Source organism: Lynx rufus, unplaced genomic scaffold, assembly GCF_022079265.1.
Source record: "Lynx rufus isolate CCGP_SWC_20201006 ecotype Redwood Valley unplaced genomic scaffold, mLynRuf1.p SCAF_23, whole genome shotgun sequence".
NCBI classification, from domain to species: domain Eukaryota; kingdom Metazoa; phylum Chordata; class Mammalia; order Carnivora; family Felidae; genus Lynx; species Lynx rufus.
In genome coordinates this window covers 20,876,703-20,896,083 of record NW_025814838.1, presented here as the reverse complement: position 1 = coordinate 20,896,083, position 19,381 = coordinate 20,876,703, and the positions used below count along the sequence as shown (strand labels likewise).

The window sequence follows — 19,381 nt, the reverse complement described above, 5'->3', positions numbered from 1 at the left end:
GTTGTTCTCAAGACTTTCCCCTGTCTGCAGGAGGGAAACCACACAAGCGGCAAGATGGGCCTGTCTACCTGGTTGTTCAAGCAGAACCCCAGATGCCCGCCTTCCCCTCCCCTGGTTCCTCCTGGGAACCAATCTCCTGTGCCTCCACCCCCCCTATGCTCCACGGTCTCAACCTGATCAAGGCTGCTGTCGCTCACCTGGACCACTGTCCACGCCCAACCGTCTCCCGAGCCAGCGTCAGGGCATTTCAACAATGCAACCAGATCTCACCACCGTCCGGCCCCCAACTTGCCAGGGTGCCCAAATGCTCTGAGACCAGAGCTCACGCTCCTGCCCACAGCCTACAGGACCCTCAGCCCTCAACCTGTGCCCAGCTTTTTCTTCCTCAGGGCTTTTGCAGCAGCTGTGCCTTCTACGGGTCTCTGTCCCTAGATCTCCTCTGGGACCATCCTGGCTAAGACTTGGGTTACTGGCTACAGGCCCATTGGACCGCTCAGCCTCTCTATCTCCTTCCCGAGCCTGCTTCCCAGCCTCCGCCCTCCACGAGGGACCCAGGCCCTCGAAGGACACTGCGAATGACCAACCCTCCAGCTAGCAGTGACAGCCACCCTTGCCGCCTTCAGCCCTCTGTGCCCAAGTCACGCTGAACCAGCGGGCCCATTTTCCTCTCTATCCTGCCTGCAGGGAGGAAAACTGAGTCATCTTGATGCAGGAAAACAAACGTGGACTCTGGTGTTGGTCTGACCTGGGTGGGCTCCTTAGCCTCCCTGTACCTGTTTTCTGTGAAATGGAGCTAAGACTCGGTCCCACCCCAGAGAGCTGAGACACTTCAAGGAGACAATCCCTGTAAAGCACCATGGGAATGGCTCAGAATTTCTGGGCTTCGGTCTGTTTTGTCCACTGCCATGTGTACAGGTCTCAACACAATGCTGGTCCCAGCAACGCGTCCATGAGCTGTGCCAGCGTCTGGCGAAACTCAACGTGCCATTTCCTCTGCCCACTTCAATTTCCTCATCCATAAACAGGGTTATGGTATCTACCAGCAGAGTGGCAAACGGAAAGACACATTTAATAGGTAGGAAACGCCCCCAAGAGAGGGTTTGGTATTATGTCCCTTTGCGTTCAAGGGCACTGCTGTGTAACAGAAATAGGCTGCGAGCCATGTTTGTAAATTTTTCTCACAGCCACATGAAAAAAGTCAAAAGAAATAGGTGAACTTAATGTTTACACAATGTTTTCTTTAACCTAATATATCTAAAAAATTATTTTGACAGGTAGTCGACAGAACATAATTTTTTTTTAATGTTCATTTATTTTGAGAGAGAGAGAGAAAGAGCACGTGAGCAGGGTAGAGGGAGGGAGAGAGAGAGAAAGAGAGAGAGAGAGAGAAACACCAAGCAGAGTCTGACATGGGGCTTGATCTCACAACCGTGAGATCACGACCTGAGCCGAAATTAAGAGTCAGAGGCTTAACCAACTGAGCCACCCAAGCACCCCAGAACATTATTAATGTGATATTTTACAAGCCTTTTTCATATCATGTCTTCCAAAGCCCAGCATGTAGTCTTAACCTGCAGCACATCTGAGCTAGTTCTAAGCACACTTCATGTGGGCAGTGGTTCCCAAGGAGGACGGTGCAATTTTAGGTGATTCTGTGCCTTCCGGACCACTTGGCTCTAAGCCCGTCAGTTCTTCCATAATAAAGCTCAGGACATCTAGTGGTCCTGCTCAGAGCCTGGTACCTAGGGACACTTAGTAAATTATCATTCCCTTTGCTCTCTGCCACTATCCCACCAGACCAACTCAGGCTGCCCAGGCACCTGTCCCAAGGCCAGGCCTTATCTACAGGTTCCTGGCTGTCTGACTTCAAAACAATCCAGGGCTCCCAGCTGTACCCAGCAGAGCATGGCACCTGGGTGAAGAGTGCCAGGGCACATAAACCACAGCCCAATGACCCTTCCAGGCCCCCAGAGCGGCAGCATCCTTGGCCATAGGCCACAAGTCAGAGTCAGGGGCATTTGGCTACTTTCCTAGCCATCCCTCCCTTCAGGCAGGCCTCTTTCCTGTCCTGGCCTCTTTCATGACCTGCCACTCTGGGAATAGATCACACCCCCAGAGACAAGAAGTGCCACAGCCCTGCCATAAGTCCCTGCCCCAGCTGTCCCTGCCTGCCTATAACTGCTCTGTCCCCCACTGGTCACAACCCAACTTTCTCTTTCTGTGTGTAGAGATGGGGTGTGGTAGGCACAGGTCACATCTAGCGGGAACTGCCCTCCTTTCTTGGCCAGGACCACCTTGTCTTCCAGCCCGAAGTCAGCCCCCCATGTTCCCCTTGATCACGTCTACTGTCCCTCCCTTTTGGGGTTAATTCTGTCTCAGTGGGTGTGCACAGGAGTAGGGAAGGGTAGGCAGGAGGCATCAGCTTTGGAATGTCTGGAATGCATAGGAGTGCACACCTCTCCCCAGAACCAGCCTCACCCATCCCAGAACCCAGAGAAATTACCTGGCTGCCTGTTGGCCAGGGTCATCCTCGCCTGGGTCCTGCCTGCCTCTAGGGCCAGCCAGGGCATAAGCAGCTCCCTAGGAACATCCAGACCTGGTGGAAGGCTTATTTCTGGTGCTGGGTGTCCTTCAGCTCCCGTTTTGTTTATTTTTTTTTTAATTTTTTTTTCAACGTTTATTTATTTTTGGGACAGAGAGAGACAGAGCATGAACGGGGGAGGGGCAGAGAGAGAGAGGGAGACACAGAATCGGAAACAGGCTCCAGGCTCTGAGCCATCAGCCCAGAGCCTGACGCGGGGCTCGAACTCACGGACCGCGAGATCGTGACCTGAGCTGAAGTCGGACGCTTAACCGACTGCGCCACCCAGGCGCCCCTCCCATTTTCTTTAAATACTGCCTGGCTGATTGGGGCACCTGGGTGGCTCAGTCCGTTAAGCCGCCAACTTCAGTTCAGATCATGATGTCAGTTTGTGGGTTTGAGCCCCACATCAGGTTCTGTGCTGTCAGCCCTGAGCCCGCTTCAGATCCTCTGTCCTCCCCCACCTCCTCTGTGCGTGCACTCTCTCAAAAATAAACAAACATTAAAAAAAAAAAAATCCTGCCCATTAAGCTATAAACTTTTGGACAGAAAGAATGTAGTCACCTTTTGGGGGGCCCTTTGTTGCCCTTAATTCCAAGCCTTGCATAGGCTTGGGCTCAATAAATAGGTATTGAATTGAGCAGATGTTTTATTGCATGGCCGCAATTCCTACACCCCCATTTTCCAGATGAAGATGATGGAGGCTTGGAGAGGATGAGAAACCCACCCTACATCACACAGCTGGGAAGTAGCAGTGCCTAGATTTGAACAGACTCCAGAGCACCTTCTCAGAACAAGGGGGACATCAATACCAAACCACAAAATGACAGGGAGACACTGGGGATCTAGGATGAATCAACAAGGTGTTCACCACTCAGGGAAGGCCTAGTGATTTACATCTCGTTGGCGTCTTCCTTGATACAATGAATCCTGCTGGTTGAGTAACAGTGGTGGCAAATGAGTCTGAGAACTTCTCCCAAGATGCCACCATGAGGGGATCCCAGTCTGTCTCTCTGAGCAGGCCTTTTGGGAGGAAGGAGTTGGCGCAGAAGGAACACCTCCCTGGGCCACACCCTACCCCAGTGCCTGACACACGCTTCCACTCTGATTCTCCTAACAACCCCTCAAGACTGGTACTAAGTGCAATTGCTCCCAGTGTATAGACTGAGCCTAGGGAGGAGGGGCAACTTGCCTGGGGCCATTGGGCTAGTAAGCATCCAGACTGGTGACTACTGTGACCCCAGTCAGTTTTCCAGGGAATCAGTCATTGCTGAATAAACTTTCACCACCCCCTCCCAACTCCTTGTCATCTCTCCACCCCCAAATAGGCCCTTCTCCATTACCAGCCCCTGAGACAGGAATTATTAGCATGCTATCAAACATCTGCTCAATTCAATACGTATTTATTGAACCCCAAACCTATGCAAGGCCTTGAATTAGGCCATCCCACCCCCAAAAAGATATGTAAGCTCAAAGTTTTATAACTTAATAGGCATGATTAGAAAAAACACCCTGATGACTATAACTGCCTGGGCCAGGGTATTTTCATCCACTCTGTCCCATTCAGGTCTTCTATCCTATATTAATTGTGAAAATATAGCTTGATCCAATAAAATGCAGAGAAGGGCCAAAAAGAAACAAAGAGAAAGCATGGTAAATAGGAAATACAAACTAACATGGCAGGGATAGGTCCAAACACATCAGTCATTACAATAAACATGAATGAGTTAAACTCTCCTATTAAAATAGAAGACTCTTGGGTGAGAATACAAAAAACAACAACAAAAAACAAAACAAAACAAAAGCAGTTCTGTGCCATTTTACAAAACACACACCTGAAACGGAAAGATGCAGGAAGTTTCAGAGTAAAAGAATACAGCACAACAGACCAGGCAGCTGCTACTGAAAAGGCAAAGGAAAGCAAGGTGTGCATACCTCAAGGACAAGAGGGGTGGAAGTAATCAGTGTAAATGTGTGGTTTGTGCCCCTGGCTACCCAACAGAAGACTGAAGTGCGAGCTCCACCCCAGAGATTCTGACTTCATCAGTCTGCGACACAGCCTGGACATCACTTTTAAAAGCTCCCGTGATGATTCTAATGTGCAGCCAGGGCTGGGAACCAGGAAACAAACCACAGCATTGTGTCGCAGTGTTAAGGGGAGCAGATTGAGGAAGAATCCCCAGATCTCTACAGGAAGGAAGTCTTGTAAGAAAGCAATACACAGGAAACATCCAGTAAATACCAGATTGATTGGTCAATTGACTGATACTCTCCTTACTAGAAACTGCCATGGTAATTAGGCAGTAAAATCCTATACACCCATCTATTAATCCTGGGGAAGTATATCCTAAGCTGAGAAGATTGCTGGTATAGTAACTGTGGTTCCCTTTCTTGGTGACCCAATCTGTTTCCACCCAGTGAAGGCCACCCTACCTCCAGGCCCATGTCAGGCATGTGCTTTCAGGCTCTCATAACCCCACATGTGCAGAAGTTCAAGCTGCCGCAGGTAATACCAAGGCAAGTCTTGAAGATTTTTGCAAGGTTTAAACAGAGCTCCAGGGAATCTCAGTGCACCCAGGTGTCAGGACATCATTCTGGGTTCAAGACCAATGGTCAAGGAGTACCCGTCTCCATTTATTAAGCACCGACTACATGCCAATCCTCTCCACAGTCTTACACTCCTACAATTCAGACTCAAAACAGACCTTCCACCACCGTTTAATGAATACCTACTATGTGGTTGACACCGTTCTTGGGGGGTATGGAGTGACTGTACAGCATGAAGTGACTGCCTTCATCAAGCCCAGAGAGGGGCGGGAATGAGGCCAGCGGCACAGCTGACAAGCAGCACACCCAGGCCTAAACGGCAGGTCTGCGGCTCCCAAACTCAGGTTCTTTCTACTCTACTCACCATGCCTTCTGTCCCTGCCCATGGGCCTCAGCTTCCCCCTCAGGAACAAGGGGGCATTGGTTGCCCATTTTATACTTGGGAAGAGTCAAGCTGCTTATCTGGGGCAGCCCTCTCAGTTCTTGGCACAAACTCTGAATGCTTCCTCAACTTTCAGTTGGAACCACAATGTCCCTGTGCCCAGGATGGAGGGTGGAAACCATAAAAGTTATGAGTCTGAAATCTGAGCCCAGGCTGCTGGGGCAGCAAGGAATTCTGCACAGGACTGTTTCCCTGCAGCCACGCAGCTTTTCAGGGTCAGCAGACAGCAGGTGGGGCTGCTAGCCAGTGAGCAGCGGGGCGCGAAGTCAGACCTGACACACCCCTCGCCCAGCAAAGGGTGGGCCAGGCGGCCAGCTGGCACACTCCAGCACTGCTCCCAGCTCAGAATGCCCGTGTTAGAGCAGCTCAGATCTTCAGACAGCTACTGAAACTCTGAGCCTCACCTGGAAGACAGAGATCTGGGTACTATTACCTCAGAAACACAACATGATCATAATTTAGAGCAGCTCAACCCCAGAGCCTCTTGTATGTTCCCACCTGTGGGGGGAAGGTGGGGGACGGTGGGGCGGGGGGGGAAGGGTGAGGCATCACGTGCATAAGCCTGAAAGGTCACCAGTGAACAAAGTACCCTCCCCACTTCCTGAGACTTTCCATTTGTGTCTCCCCATCCAGAACCATCCTGCTTGCTCTCCATTCTCGCTCCTCTGGCCTCAGCACCTGTCCCTCCTGAGGTACCTCCTCCTCTTCCCTGAGACCCCTTCTCCCACTATTGACTGGACTCTGAGATGCTCTCACCCCTCATTTTAAAAGACCTGAACACTCATGGTCTAGCTCAAACATACAGAGAAGTACAGAAGAGAATCCTACCACCAAGTCTTAGCTGATGTTCCCACACTACCCTATTTGCTCTGGGTTTGGCTTACAAAGAAATATGATATGATCACCTCTTATCCCTTCAGCCCCCTCCTCTGGGGTAGGGTCATTTTAAAGCTGCTGGTTTCCTCCTAAGCCTGTTTTAGGCTTTCACTACATATCTGTGTCTGCATCCAGAAACATTACATTGCTTTGCATGAATGTTTTTTAAAATGTACACAAACATACTCTTTGTATCCTTCATTAACTTTGTCCACTGATGACTTTTCATGCTTACGCGAGTGGGAGTGGATGCATACCTCCTCTGCCGCATCCCCACCCCTCTCCCCGGTGCTCTCCTGTTCCACCTACCTCCTGGGGGGTCCTCCAGAAACCCACTGGCTGGGCCAGGGCCCCTCTGCCTTCACTATCTTAGCACTTACCACCGTGCATTGTTGCTGCTGCCTGTTTACGGAGCACACAGAAGGTGTCTGGACAGGGACCACAGTCAGAGCTGTGCTCTATCCAGGCCCTCATTCTGTTCCCCCCCTGACTTTCTTGGTCAGTGAGTGTGTGCATGCACACGCCACTGTGTGCTCTGTGACAGGTTTAAGGAGGGAGAGAATCTTAGCAGTCCCCCATGGCTCACCCTCCATCATGCATTCAGGACATGTGCTGCACCAGCCAGTCTCGGGGAGGGGGACACGAGGAGGGGAAGGAGACAGAGCTTCATTCCCATCTGCCCAAAGGGGCAGGGTCAAATGGCTACTGAGATAAGACCCAGGAGATGGGCAAGACAAAAAGTTAGGGAGGGCTTCCCTAAGGAACGGAGACCAACCAAGAGAGAGGAAGGGAAATGAGCCAAAAGGGGTGGGAAGGGCATTCCAGGCAGGAGGAACAGTGTGGGCAAAGGCCATGTGGCTGGATGCAGTGTGGAAAGGACAGGGTGAAGGGCACACATTTGTGCTATGCAGGGCTGCAGCAACCAGGGCCTGGGAGCAAAGGGAAGCCTGGGGCAAGGGTTACGCTACAGGGGACAAGATCAGATTTGCGTTTCGCCAAGAGCTCCCTGGCAGCCATGGGGAGAAGGGACTGAGGTGTCAGAGTGGAAGCACAAACTATGAAGAGGCCGCTACTCCAAGTACGCCAGGCAAGAGGGCCTGGGCTTCCAGCTACGCTGGCAGGCCAAGCGGATGAAAGTGCAGGGCTGGCCCAGCAGCCTCCTGCCTGGGGCCCAGGGGACTCCCTTCCCAGGCTCAGGAGGCTAAACGCAGGACCACCAAAAGCAGAGAGAACAAAGACCAGAGGCCACTTCCTTCTTCCCCCTCCAGAGACAGGCTGGGGCAGGCAGGCTGGGAGACTGGCAGGTAGCCTTGCCTGGGGTAAAAGTTGCTGGGAATCCCAGGTCCTTGCTTTGAAATGCAGCTTCTTCTCCCGGGGGCCTTCTGGGTGCCCCTCACCCCTCCTTAGGGTGTTGCCTAAATAGTATGAATTGAGCTAAGCCTCTCCCCCAAAACTTCCTGTCCCTAGATGGTTGCCCCTGACAATGCTTGAAACGCCACAGCAGCCATTCTAAAGGTTCAGTGCTGTTCTGTTCTGAATCTAATTTATCAGGTCTCCTTCCCTCTGCCAAGAAAAAGGACTGGGCAAGTGAGGGCAAAGCCAGAGACAGGAGAGGTGTGACAGGGTTGCTGGGGCGGAGTCAGGGAATACAAAAGCCAGTGACTCCACCATCTGGCCTGGGGCAGTCCCTGGAGACAGCTGCCACCAGACCCAGGTGTGGGTGGGAAGACCTAGTTTCCCTTCCCAGGGGCTCCTGGGCCCCCCAGCATCAGCCACCTGTGAACTATGAGCCCAAGATGAACGCCTTTACTCTTGGCCTCAGTGTCATCCTTTGCGAAAGGAGCCACAAACACCAGCCTGGCTGCCACGGTGTCAGAATGAGAGGCTATAATACCCATGGCCGTGCGGGGCACACAGTAGGTGCTTGAGAAATGACTGGGCAGATCACTCCAGTACAAGTCTCCCATATGGTTGGAGGTGGGCTTTGCTGACAGAACCCTCTCCAAATGGCTCCGGGCTTTCCAGCTGTCGCTGATCAAGGTGTGCATGTGTGTCTCCAGGCGTCTGCTTGAAGTGGGGGCCACGTGAACGTTAAGGGGACTGGATGACAGTCAGCTGAGCGCCTGCCCCACCCAGGGAGAGGAGACCAGTTAGTTGCATGGGCTCAACACTGTCCTTACCCTTAAAAGTGTGTATTGTATTATTGAGTGCTCACTGTGAGTCAGGTCTGGGGCAGGGCACCCAGGAACTTCACCAGCTGGGGGTTGCTATCATCAATCCCATTTCACAGATGAAGAAACTAAGACTGAGAGATGTTAAGTGACCTGCCCAAGGTCACACAGACACAAGGGGCAAAACTAAGGTTTGAAGTCACATCTGGCTGACAATAGACTCTGTGCTCTTAACCACAAAGAGACTCAGGGCACCGTAGCCAGTTTCCAGGAGGGCATGCACCCCTTTCACCAGCCTTTAAAGCCTGGGGCCCTGCCTCCCACACAGGGACCTCCCCTTTAAAACCAGATGCAGCCCCGGTGAGGTTGAGAAGCAAGGCCAGGCTGCTGGGTGCTTACTGGGACACAGGTCTGGGTGGAGGAGCAAAATTAGTCCCATTTTACAGATGAAGAAAGTGAGGCTCAGTGAAGGTAAATTTCTCTGCCAAAATCAAACAGAGGCAGAATTCAGTTTAACTCCAGAGCTGAATCTTAACTATTCCACTCCTCCCCATGACAGGTCAGACACCTCCCCAGGAAGTCCTGCCAGATCTCCCAGGTCTCCACCCTAATGCTGACAGCTCTTACTTCAGACCCATCAGGGGCATCAGAGGCTACAGACCTCGTACATCCAGCTTTCTGTCCCACCACGAAGACATGGTCCGGTAAGGCACACTTGTAATTAAGCTTAACTCCATCAGGTACAGGAAGAATGTCAACATCTCCTCCACGGCCCCACCCCACCCCACCCCACCCCCGCCAGGAATGGCAGACCTAGAGTTGTGAAGTGCACAGCCTGTCCATCAGCATCCAATTCAATCCCAAGCACACGGTAGGTGCCTTATCTGCACTTGCTCAATAGTTAAAATCACCACAGCTATGGTACATTGAGGCCTCCTACACCTTTCAACTCTTTCCCTGTGTCATTTCACTTAATCTTCATGCTAATGATATCATCAGGCACGACCTATGCTTATGCCCATCCGACAGGTGAGCAAACACTGACTCCGAGGCCAAGCAGCTCACCCCAGATTGCATAACCAGGAAGGGGCAGCTGGTAGGGGCTGCACTCTCAACCAGGGTTCAGGACAGTGGGAGCAGGTCCCCTCACACCTTCCCTACTGGGCTGGATACCCAGCCTCAGCGACCTGCACCATCAGGTCAGACCCTGTCATTAGCTCAGGTGTGAACATCAGCTCCCACACCTGTTATTAGGAACCAGGGTGACAGGAGCAGCGGGGTTCCCCCATCCTGGCCCTCCCCAGTTTCAGACGCTAAAAGGCTGACAAACAGGGAGGGGCAGGTTTTCTCCAGGAGGGCTCTTCTGTGACTGCCTGGGTGTGAAGGTCACAACTCCTGGCTTCTTGGTCCTGGGTCCCCTCAGCTGGCAGCGTTGATGCTGAGCCCCTGTCTGGGTACTTCCTACGTGCCAAGGGCATTCTGTCTGTTGTCACATTTGCTCCCCCTAGGGCCCCATGCAACAGACACTTAGTTGCACCATCCCTGCTTTGCAGATGAGGAAACTGAGGCTCAGAGAGGTTCCCTGATTTGCCACGGCAGCTGTAGCTGAGCTGGGATCACAAGGGAGGCACTCTGCTCTCAGGGCGAGAGCTGCCACACACTTTTCCATGCTGAATTTTTCTGGCAGCCCCACCTTCCCTCCTCAAAGGAAGCCCCCCAAAAACTCGGGGTGAAAGAGTAACTTGAGGGTCAGTGCCCCATGACCAGAGACCACATCTGAGAGCTACAAGGAGAGTGCCAGGCACCAGGTAACACTCAAAGATTCTTGCTGAGACAACGGGGCAAGAGGCTGTCTCCCAGCCCACAACTCAGTCCATGAACTTGTCCCCATGAATGGGAAGGGGCAGAGGGGATGCACTGGTCTGGTGAGACCATGTACGGAAGCACCTGGCCCCTACTGCAGACTGTGTCTCTTCCAGGCCATGGAACCCAAAGGCAGAGTCTCTCCATCCCATCCTGGGGAGAGAATCAGGAGGGCTTCCTGGAGAAAGAAACCTCAAAGCTGACATCTGGGATCAATGGCTGTCAGCCAAGGGCAGAGGGTGGCTGCTTTGGGCCAGAAGCATGCGGGGAGGGGGACAGGGTGGAGGATAGAGAGGTAGGACTGAATCCTTGCCACCCCAGGCCCTCAGAGTCCACGCAGCTCTAAAGGATGGGAATTCCTTCCTTCCTATCCTCTGTTGGGAAAGCCAAGCCCTTCCCAGCGTGTATGAGTTCATCCTAACCTTGTGAGGTCCAACCTTCTATTAGGGGCACCAGACAGAGAGGGCTGGAGGCATCGGGGTCCGGAGAGATGGAAGAGGCAGAGGGCAGGGTGAGGCCTGGCCCGTCTCCTGGTGTGTGGGTGTGTGCATGTGTGAAGGATTGGAGGGGCCCAAGTCTTGGTGGGGGGAGAACAGAACAGTCCTCCGTGGCTGGCACAGAGTATGCGATTGTGCAATGCCCCAGAGAACAGCTCGGGGACTGGACAGGACCCCGGCGAGGTTTGAGAGCCAGCTGGACCTAGACACAGAGAAACAGCATGCAGGGCCCTGCCCAATCTCTGGGGTTGTGAAAGTCTGGGGAGGCTGGGGAGTGGGGGACTTTGGAAGGGGAGAAAATAAATGCCTCTGAGCTTGAAGCAGAACATAGGAGAGATGGGGACCCTGAGATCACAGGGCGGTGCAGTTTCTGAAAAGGCTGGAACTCAAAACAACGGACTGCCCACACTCCCCTGCCAGTGCCCAGGCCTGCCTGCACCTGTCTTGAGGGTCTGCCTGGGCTGGACCACAGGGGTACTGTGACAGCCCTGACCAGAGTCTTCTCACCTTTAGCTGGTCCTGGAAGGAGGTGAGGATACCTTGGGGGTGGACAGTCCCAGGCAGGGGGGCTGCGCAGTTTGGAGTCTCCCACCTGAATGAAGCCCTTTGTCAGGAGAAGCTTGGTGAAGTGTACCTTCCTAGCCAGGAGCCCCCACCTCGTATTTGCTAGAGAAGGGAAGAGGCAGGGGTCAAAGTCCCGCCCCTTCTCTCAATCTCAGCATCTCCAAGAGGCTTCCCTAAACCGGTTATTAAGTGAATACATCAGGCTTATCAAAACGGACGTGGGCTGCAGGCTCAACGCAAACACATCAAGACAGGTCATTCCCTTCCCAGGCCGCCCTGGGAACCAGCGGCTCAGAGACGCCGCCAGTTTCTGGGCTGGGGGGGTGGGGGTGGGGCACACCCCTGAGAAGTCATGCATCTCGAAGGAGGCCCAGACGCCGCCCAGCCACCGCGCAGACCCCAGCACGGCTGCCAGAGAGGGGGGAGGAAAAAGGGGTGCCTCAGCCTGTGCCCCCCATCCACTGACCCCACACACACCGGTTTTTCGTGCTGAATCTCGGGAGGGCCGGGTGGCAGACACCGGCAACTGCTGCGGGAGGTAGCACACAGACCACCACCCCACCCCCCACTGTCCCGCCACCCCCAAGCCAGAAGCACCTGCCCGTTCTCCAAGAAGCGCTAGTGACGCCCGCCAGCCCCCGTCCAACTCAATTTCCCTTCCCCCGTGAGCCCCTAGACGAAGCTTCCTGAGTCCCTGTGGCACCCCTACCTTGGGTGTAGGGTCCTCGGACACACCATTACCCACCCCCGCGGTGCTTCCCCGTCGCAGGAGAACCCCCAGCGCAAGGGCGACCCTGGGACACGGAGGTCCCCTGTACTTCAGCTCAGTTCCCCGCCCTCTAGGTGCCCAACTGAGTGCTCCTCGGGGCTCCTGCAACTCTCCGGGGCCAAGTATCGCGTCTCTCTTCGGTCGCCCCCAACCCATCGCCATCCCCACCCTGGCAGTGCTTCCCAGCTCAAGGGGGGGGGGGGGTGTCCCTCGGGAGCCGCGTTCCCGCACGTCGCGCACTCCCCGCTCAGCTTCCCCGCCCCCTCGGCCGTGCTTTCTGGGCCCCCGGCAGCTGTCCAGGCCCGGCCGTTCCCCCCCGCGCTCCGAGAAGTGCTTCCCCGCCCAGGGCTCCCCACGGCGCGCGGGTTTCCCGAGGGCGTCCCGGGAGCGCCATGCGGCGCCTCCTCACCTCCGGGTCTGCACGGTGGGGCTGTATTTGCCTTTGTTTCTCTTCCTGAAGAGCGAGTTCATGGTGGCGCTCGGGGTGCGCGGGCGGGGGCGGCGGGTCGCGGCGCCGGGCTGGCAGTGGGCGGCGGGCGGGCCCGGCGCGCACCGAGGGGCAGGCAGCGGACACAGGTGAGCGAGCGGCGGCGCGGGAGCCCCTAGTGCGGCGCGGCGCGGGCGACCGGTCACTACTCACGGGGGGCGGGGCGCCCGCTGGCCTCCGGCTGTCCCGGCCGCTCCCCGAGAAGGTGGCGCTTACCTTCCCGGAGGAGGGGCCACCGGGCGGGCGGGGCTTCCAGCCCCCTCGGGCGCGCGCCCTAGGCCTGGTGCGAGCGAGTGGGGTGCCAGGCCAGGGCTGGGGGTGGGACACGCGGTCCTATCCGGACACCGCCCACCCACCCCGGCCCCCGCACGCTTGTGGCTGGCAGGTGGGCAGGGGCGCTCGGCCAGCTTTCCCGGGCACACCCAGCCCCACCCTCACACCCCCTCCCCGGGGGCCCCGGCGCGCCCCCCGGCTGAGGGCCTTCACCTGGCTCCCGGCTGCCCCTGGCGCGCAACGCTCGCCTCTCCTTGGCTCACACCCAGGTGTCCCCCGCCCAGACAGGTGTGGCAAAGACCTGACGGGTCTCTGTGCCTTGGATAGCTCGTGAATGACACTCAGGTGGTAATAGTGTCGATGACGACTGAGAAAAGCACGCACCCGTCGCTCATCAAATCCCCCAAGACTTCCGCCACAAACGGTCAGCTGACACCTGGCAAGGCTGCTGGCCGCTCCCAGCCTCAGTTTCCTTATTTGCCAAACAGTGATAACAACTGCCCCCAGCCCAAAAAAAGGTTAGTGGGAGAGTCCTGTTGAGATTTCACACCGAGTACGTAACACGGTGCCTGGCCCAAATGTGCAGGAAGTGTGGCCGTCATTATCAAGCCGAATCCTTTGAAACTTGAATAACTCCAGGCCCTGGCATGATGGAACCACTTCGTGGCTGGTCATAAAAGCAGCTGGGTTCTGGTTCAAAATAGCCATGTTACACAATTCTGCCAGCATGTACCCAGGTTAAATTGTGTGCCACCGTGTGCCTGGGTTAGACAGTGGGCGTCTGTGCACCCAGGTTAGGCATGTGCTGCTGGAGAAGCCTGCAGTTGGGCAGTAAACAGTCCGGCAGTGAGCTCACATGGGGCCCAGACAGCTGGGAAGGAAGGTTCACGCCACTTTAGAGGGTGCTGGGGCTGGGGTCTGAGCCCAGCTGGTACTGCAGGGCAGGGAGGCAGGATCCCCCACTGGGGATCCAGAGTCCTCAGGCTAGTCCCTTCCTCAGATGTTTTTCTTTATAAAATAAGGACGTTGGTGGGGATGTTGATTCCCAAGGGCTTTTAGTGCCCCAGACCTCAGAGCATCTGAGAAACACAGGTTCCTTTAGGCCATCTCTTGTCCCTACCATTTAAAGACTTCAGTTTTGAAGTGTTACAGAGACGCTAGGAAAAACTAACTCTTTTTTGTTTGTTTGTTAATGTTAATGGCAGAGAGAGAGAGAGGACAGAGGATCTGAAGCGGGCTCTGCACTGACAGCAGAGAGCCTGACGCGGGGCTCCAACTCACTAGTCGTGAGATCATGACCTGAGCCAAAGTTGGATGCTCAACTGATTGAGCCACCAGGCACCCTGGAAAACCTTATTCTTAATGAGGCATCTGTGGGTGAGCTTAAGAGGGTCTGTGCATCCTTATAGCTTCTTTCAAAATGTGCCCATTTGTGCATTTTTCTTGGGGAGGGCCTACTGCTTTCAGTGAGTTCCTTCCTTCACTCATCCAGCTGATACTCAGTAACACTCTTCCAGCTGCGGCTGCCTGGTTCCACTACAAGATAAGAAAAGGGAAAAGACAAAACACAGCAAAGGGCCTTTCTCTTAAGGGATGGGGCCTGCAGGGCACCAAAGGACTCAGGTCCAGCCAGCTAACATTGGGAACAGGTGTCAGGGAGAAGCCAAGGTTTCAGATTACAGGTGTGGGTGGAGGCGGGTGGACTTGGGGCCTGAACACTAACTCAGCAGAGTTTACCCGCCCACAACCCCTTCGCCACGGCCCAAGTGGGCCTTAGCCGGGGCCTCAAGAGGAAACCTTGTTGATCCCTCTGCTTTTGCCCATGTGGCAACTCTGCCTGTAAACCCTTTCCTTACTTCTCTCTCTTGCCTATCCCTACAGGGTGGCTCTCACATGGGAGCTCAGCATCCCTTAAGGGATGTTCATGGAAGCACTGTTGCTATGGAGAAAGCTCCGGAGACAACCTGATGGTCATGGGGAGAAAGTGGTTAAATAATCCACGGTGTATCCACACTACGAAACTATGCAGCTGGAAAAGAATGAGGGCCTGATGTGGACACACTTAGCCAGGCACCAGAAGTACAGTGCGAGGAAGAGAATATACATATGTATACGCACAGAAAGCTTCTGGAAGGATCCACAAGCTGTGAGTCCCCTTAGGGGGGGATGACAGAGAAATCTGAATTTTCACTGTATACCCTTTTACAGTATTTGGATTTTATTTTTTATCTATTTTTATTTTTAAATGTCTCTTGATTTTATTTTTTTTATATGTGTTTGAATTGCCTTTTCAGTTACTTTTTAATTTTTTTTTCAACGTTTTTTAATTTATTTTTGGGACAGAGAGAGACAGAGCATGAACGGGGGAGGGGCAGAGAGAGAGGGAGACACAGAGTCGGAAGCAGGCTCCAGGCTCTGAGCCATCAGCCCAGAGCCCGACGCGGGGCTCGAACTCACGGACCGCGAGATCGTGACCTGGCTGAAGTCGGACGCTTAACCGACTGCGCCACCCAGGCGCCCCTTCAGTTACTTTTTAAAAACTTGTTTAAAAACGACTGAAGTCTGGCACTCCCTCCTCCCAGAGCCTTCCCTGATGACCCTCTTCTGCTTCACCCACCACCACGCTCTAGTGAAGTAACCTCTTTCCTTTTCAGACTTTGTTACTGGACCAGGAGATACTGAGGAGTAAAGATCATGAAAGATAGGAAACTTGGGGGAAAAAAGACCCTGTGCTGAAGCAGGAAGCTGCTCTCCCCTCAAGTTGCTGATAGTCTAAGAGCTGAGACAAAGATACACCTGCCAAGTTCACCTGGATGAGTCTGGGAGGAAGAAGAGCCTTATCAGAGCTCCAAAGATGGGGAGAAGCAGCCTGGGAGACCTGGGTTGGGGTCCTCGCTTGGTCTCTGTCAGCTGTGTGGACGTGGGCAAGTCATCTTGCCTCTCTCGGCCTCAGTTGTCCTCATCTGTGAAATGGCCACACAATGATAGCATCAACCCCAGAGAGCGAGACCCCATGGGTTGTCACCCACTTGGCACACCCTCTGTCTCTAGTGATGGCTCAACAAATGGGAGGACATTACATCCATAGCTGGAGGCTGGATGCTTGTGGCACTGAGGGGTACAAGCAGTTACAGGAACTCCAAGCGGTGTCAAAACTCTAGACTTCTCCCAATTTCTGAATCTCCTTTCCCCATACTTCTTAGAAAGGTGAAGGTCGGCTTTGGGGAGGAAACCGGGCTGGGGGGGGGGGGGCTTCCCGGTTAGCCTGCTTGTAGCTCAGCTGCTGAGTAACAGTCATGACACTGATTATATTAATGCCGTGTCTCATTTATTGAGGATGGACTCTGTGCCGGGCAACATGGCATGTGCCCACAATGCCTCAGCTGATTCCTTCTCCCCCACGGACCCCCACTGGGTGAAGCTGGGGGTTGCGGGGGGAGACCAGCCCTCCCCACCTGGGGCAAAGCTCTCTTATCTCCTGTTCCAGGAAAGAGCATCGAGACCCTGCGAGGCCCGGTGCACGGCGGGGCTGGTTCCTGGGTGAGCCTGCTCCAGCCCTGAGCTCGGACCCCCACCCACCTCCACCCTCCCAGCCTCCCGCTGACTCAGCTGGGTCAGGCCCGGGAGCTTCGGGGAGAATTAGCAGATTCAGGGAGGAATTTGGGCTGTGCTTCACCATCCTCCCCCTCCGTCCTCTCCAAGCTGGGCTCCAAGCTGGTGCAGCTCTGTGTGCGTGCACACGCGTACACACGTGTGCACGACACTGGCTTGTGGGCAGGCCGGATGGGGTGGGAGCTGTGTTCTGGCCCCGTGCATCCTCCTCTGGGCAGATGGGATTTGTTTGGTTCCGCAGAGCCCTCGTATGCCAAGTGACTCATCCCTCTGCCGACCGGGGGTGGGGGCTCGGGGGAGGGTGTTTGCTTTCCTCGGGTTTGCTTGATGGTTAAACCCACGGAGAGGGCACCTGCGCGGCCATCCAGTTCTCTGGCAACCAGGCCACCCTCGGCCCCTGAAGCCTGTCCCCTCTCTGCAGCTGGGCTAGGCTGCTGACCCCCGGAGGCCACTACCTTCTGAAGGGTCACCCACCCCCTCCTTGTTTGCGGTCATTGTTTCCCCAGCAGCTGGAGAGTTGTTCACTCACTCGCTCACTGGTTTGGGGTGTTCCTGCGAACCAGTCTGAAACAAGAAGGGCAACATTCCCCCAGCCCCAGAAAGAGGGGTGTGATGGCCCAGCAACCCGTTCCTTACCACAGCCCCTTCTCCTCCCATCCTCCCGTGGACAGCCATCTCCTGTCTCCAACTGTATGACCTCACCTCCACCTAAGGAGCATTTAAAAATGCAGATTCTAGAGTCCCCTTGTTGGGCGGGTCTGGAAGGGCCCGGGAATCTGCATGTTAACAAACAACTTCCCCCCAGGTTACTGAAGCAGGTGGTTTCTGGGCCACCCTGAGAAACAGCTGTGAACAGAAAGATGCGGTACATGCTCAGGCCCTGGTCTACACCCACCTGGGAAGAGCCCACAGACTGTAGCTTGAAGCCAAACTGGGTTTGAATCCTGACTCTGCCACATCCACCTGTGTGTCCTTTCAGAGGTGGCTTACCCTTCTGGAATCTTGGTTTCCCCATCTGTAAAATGGGGAAGAGCCAGGGTGCCACGATGCGTGCCAAGCACCTGGCATGGGATCCCCTCTTCTCCCCACTCTTCAAGGGGACAAGAGGGAAATGGCCCGGCTTCACCCTGTGTTTTGTAACATGTATTTACTTTTCTTGCAGAACAATGCAAGGGATGGAAAAATCACGCCGGCGCTCCAGCCCAGATGGGCTGACTCACACTCAGTCCTGGGCTGGGGGCCTGGTGAGCTCCCCACAAAGCCCTTGGGGCCAGATGGGAGGTTGGACCCTGGCAGCAGAGGCAGGAGAGGGTCCATGGTGAGTCACCCACTCTGCCTGCCCCTTGAGTCATCCCCCAAGAATGTGCCTCCGGCCCCTACCCGCTGGGGGCTCCTGGCAGACCGCCCCATCCTGGCCACCTCCCCACTGCCTGCCAGGCAGCCGCACCCTGCTGCCCTCCCAGAGAGCCATTGCTCAGATGACCACCCTGCCAGCCCTCTCTGGATGCAGGTGTATACCTATAACAGCCGTGTCTATTGTCCAACTATTGAAACAGCTCCTGACAGTGGTTGAGTAGTGGCCACTCTGAGGCCCTGGTGTCCCTTGGCAGCCCTGGCCCTTCCCCCTCAGGACCCAGTCACTGAGGGGTTAACCCTTGGCTCTGCAGGGGACCTCTCAGCCCCTGCCCCACCCACAGGCTGGGACCCACTCTGACCCAGCATTACTATCCCCTCAGTCCCTCTTGCAGATCCAGGCCTCATACCGAACCCTGGATTGCTTTCCAGTACAACCTGCTCCCTCTCTCCAGACGCTTCATTTCCAGCCCATCCCTGGGCCTCTCAGCCAGGCTGTAAGGGCCTCCCAGTGAGGAGGTCACGCCATCAGGGCAGAGAGCGGAGCTGGGTGGGACCAGACAGGCTCTGCCAGGCCTGAGATCCCCGCAGGACAGGCTGCCCAGCCCTACCCCAAAACTGCTATCCTCCCCTAAACACCCAGCCTTTCTTCCTTCTACCCCGCCTTGCGGGGCCCTGCCAGGGCTCATGCTGCCCAGACCGGTAGGGCTGCATTTCTGGGGCCAGTGTCCAGGGTGTGACAGCCCCTGGGAATGGCCAGGTCAGAAGGTCAGAACCCCATTTCCTCCAGAGTCTGGGGGCCTGAATGATGGATAAGCTAGGCCACGAGTGGCAGAACACAAAATCCAATCAGGTTTAAGCTTGAAGCCGAGCTGGGTTTGAGTCCTGACTCTGCCAGGTACCCAGCTATGTGACCCTGGGGAAATGTCTTCACCTCTCTGAGCCTCAGTTTCTCCACCTGAAAAGTGGGAATATTCTGGCACCTGCTCCATAGGGTCTTGAAAAGCTTCAGTGAAGTAAGACATGTAATATTAACAATCACAACTTTTGCTGCACTATGTGCTAGGCCCTGTGCTAAGTGCTTGGGTTAGGGAGTTGGCCTATGTATTCCAGCTTAATTGACGTGTGACAGCCATATAATAAAGTGTATATATTTAAAGTATACCATCCAGTGGATTTTGACATCAGCACCCAGTGGTAAAATTATGGCCACAACAAAGATGATGAACTGGCCCTCCTTCCTCTCCCCATTTTTCAGATGTGGAAACCAAGGCTCCAAGATGTTAAGTGCCTACTCAAGGTGGTCAGAAAGGAACTCAGGATTTAAACCCTGCAAACTGAGGGGC

The 19,381-nt window shown here is 54.8% G+C and overlaps 1 protein-coding gene across 1 annotated transcript in view; it reads right to left on the bottom strand.

The window, feature by feature from the left end:
* The window catches only part of PPL (periplakin), a 34,088-nt gene extending 31,560 nt beyond the window's left edge, over positions 1-2,528 (bottom strand). Inside the window, exon 1 of the mRNA XM_047087822.1 lies at positions 2,504-2,528. Coding sequence (XP_046943778.1) covers positions 2,504-2,528 — 25 coding nt within the window. The remainder of the gene's footprint in view (positions 1-2,503) is intronic.
* Positions 2,529-19,381: the final 16,853 nt, after the last annotated feature.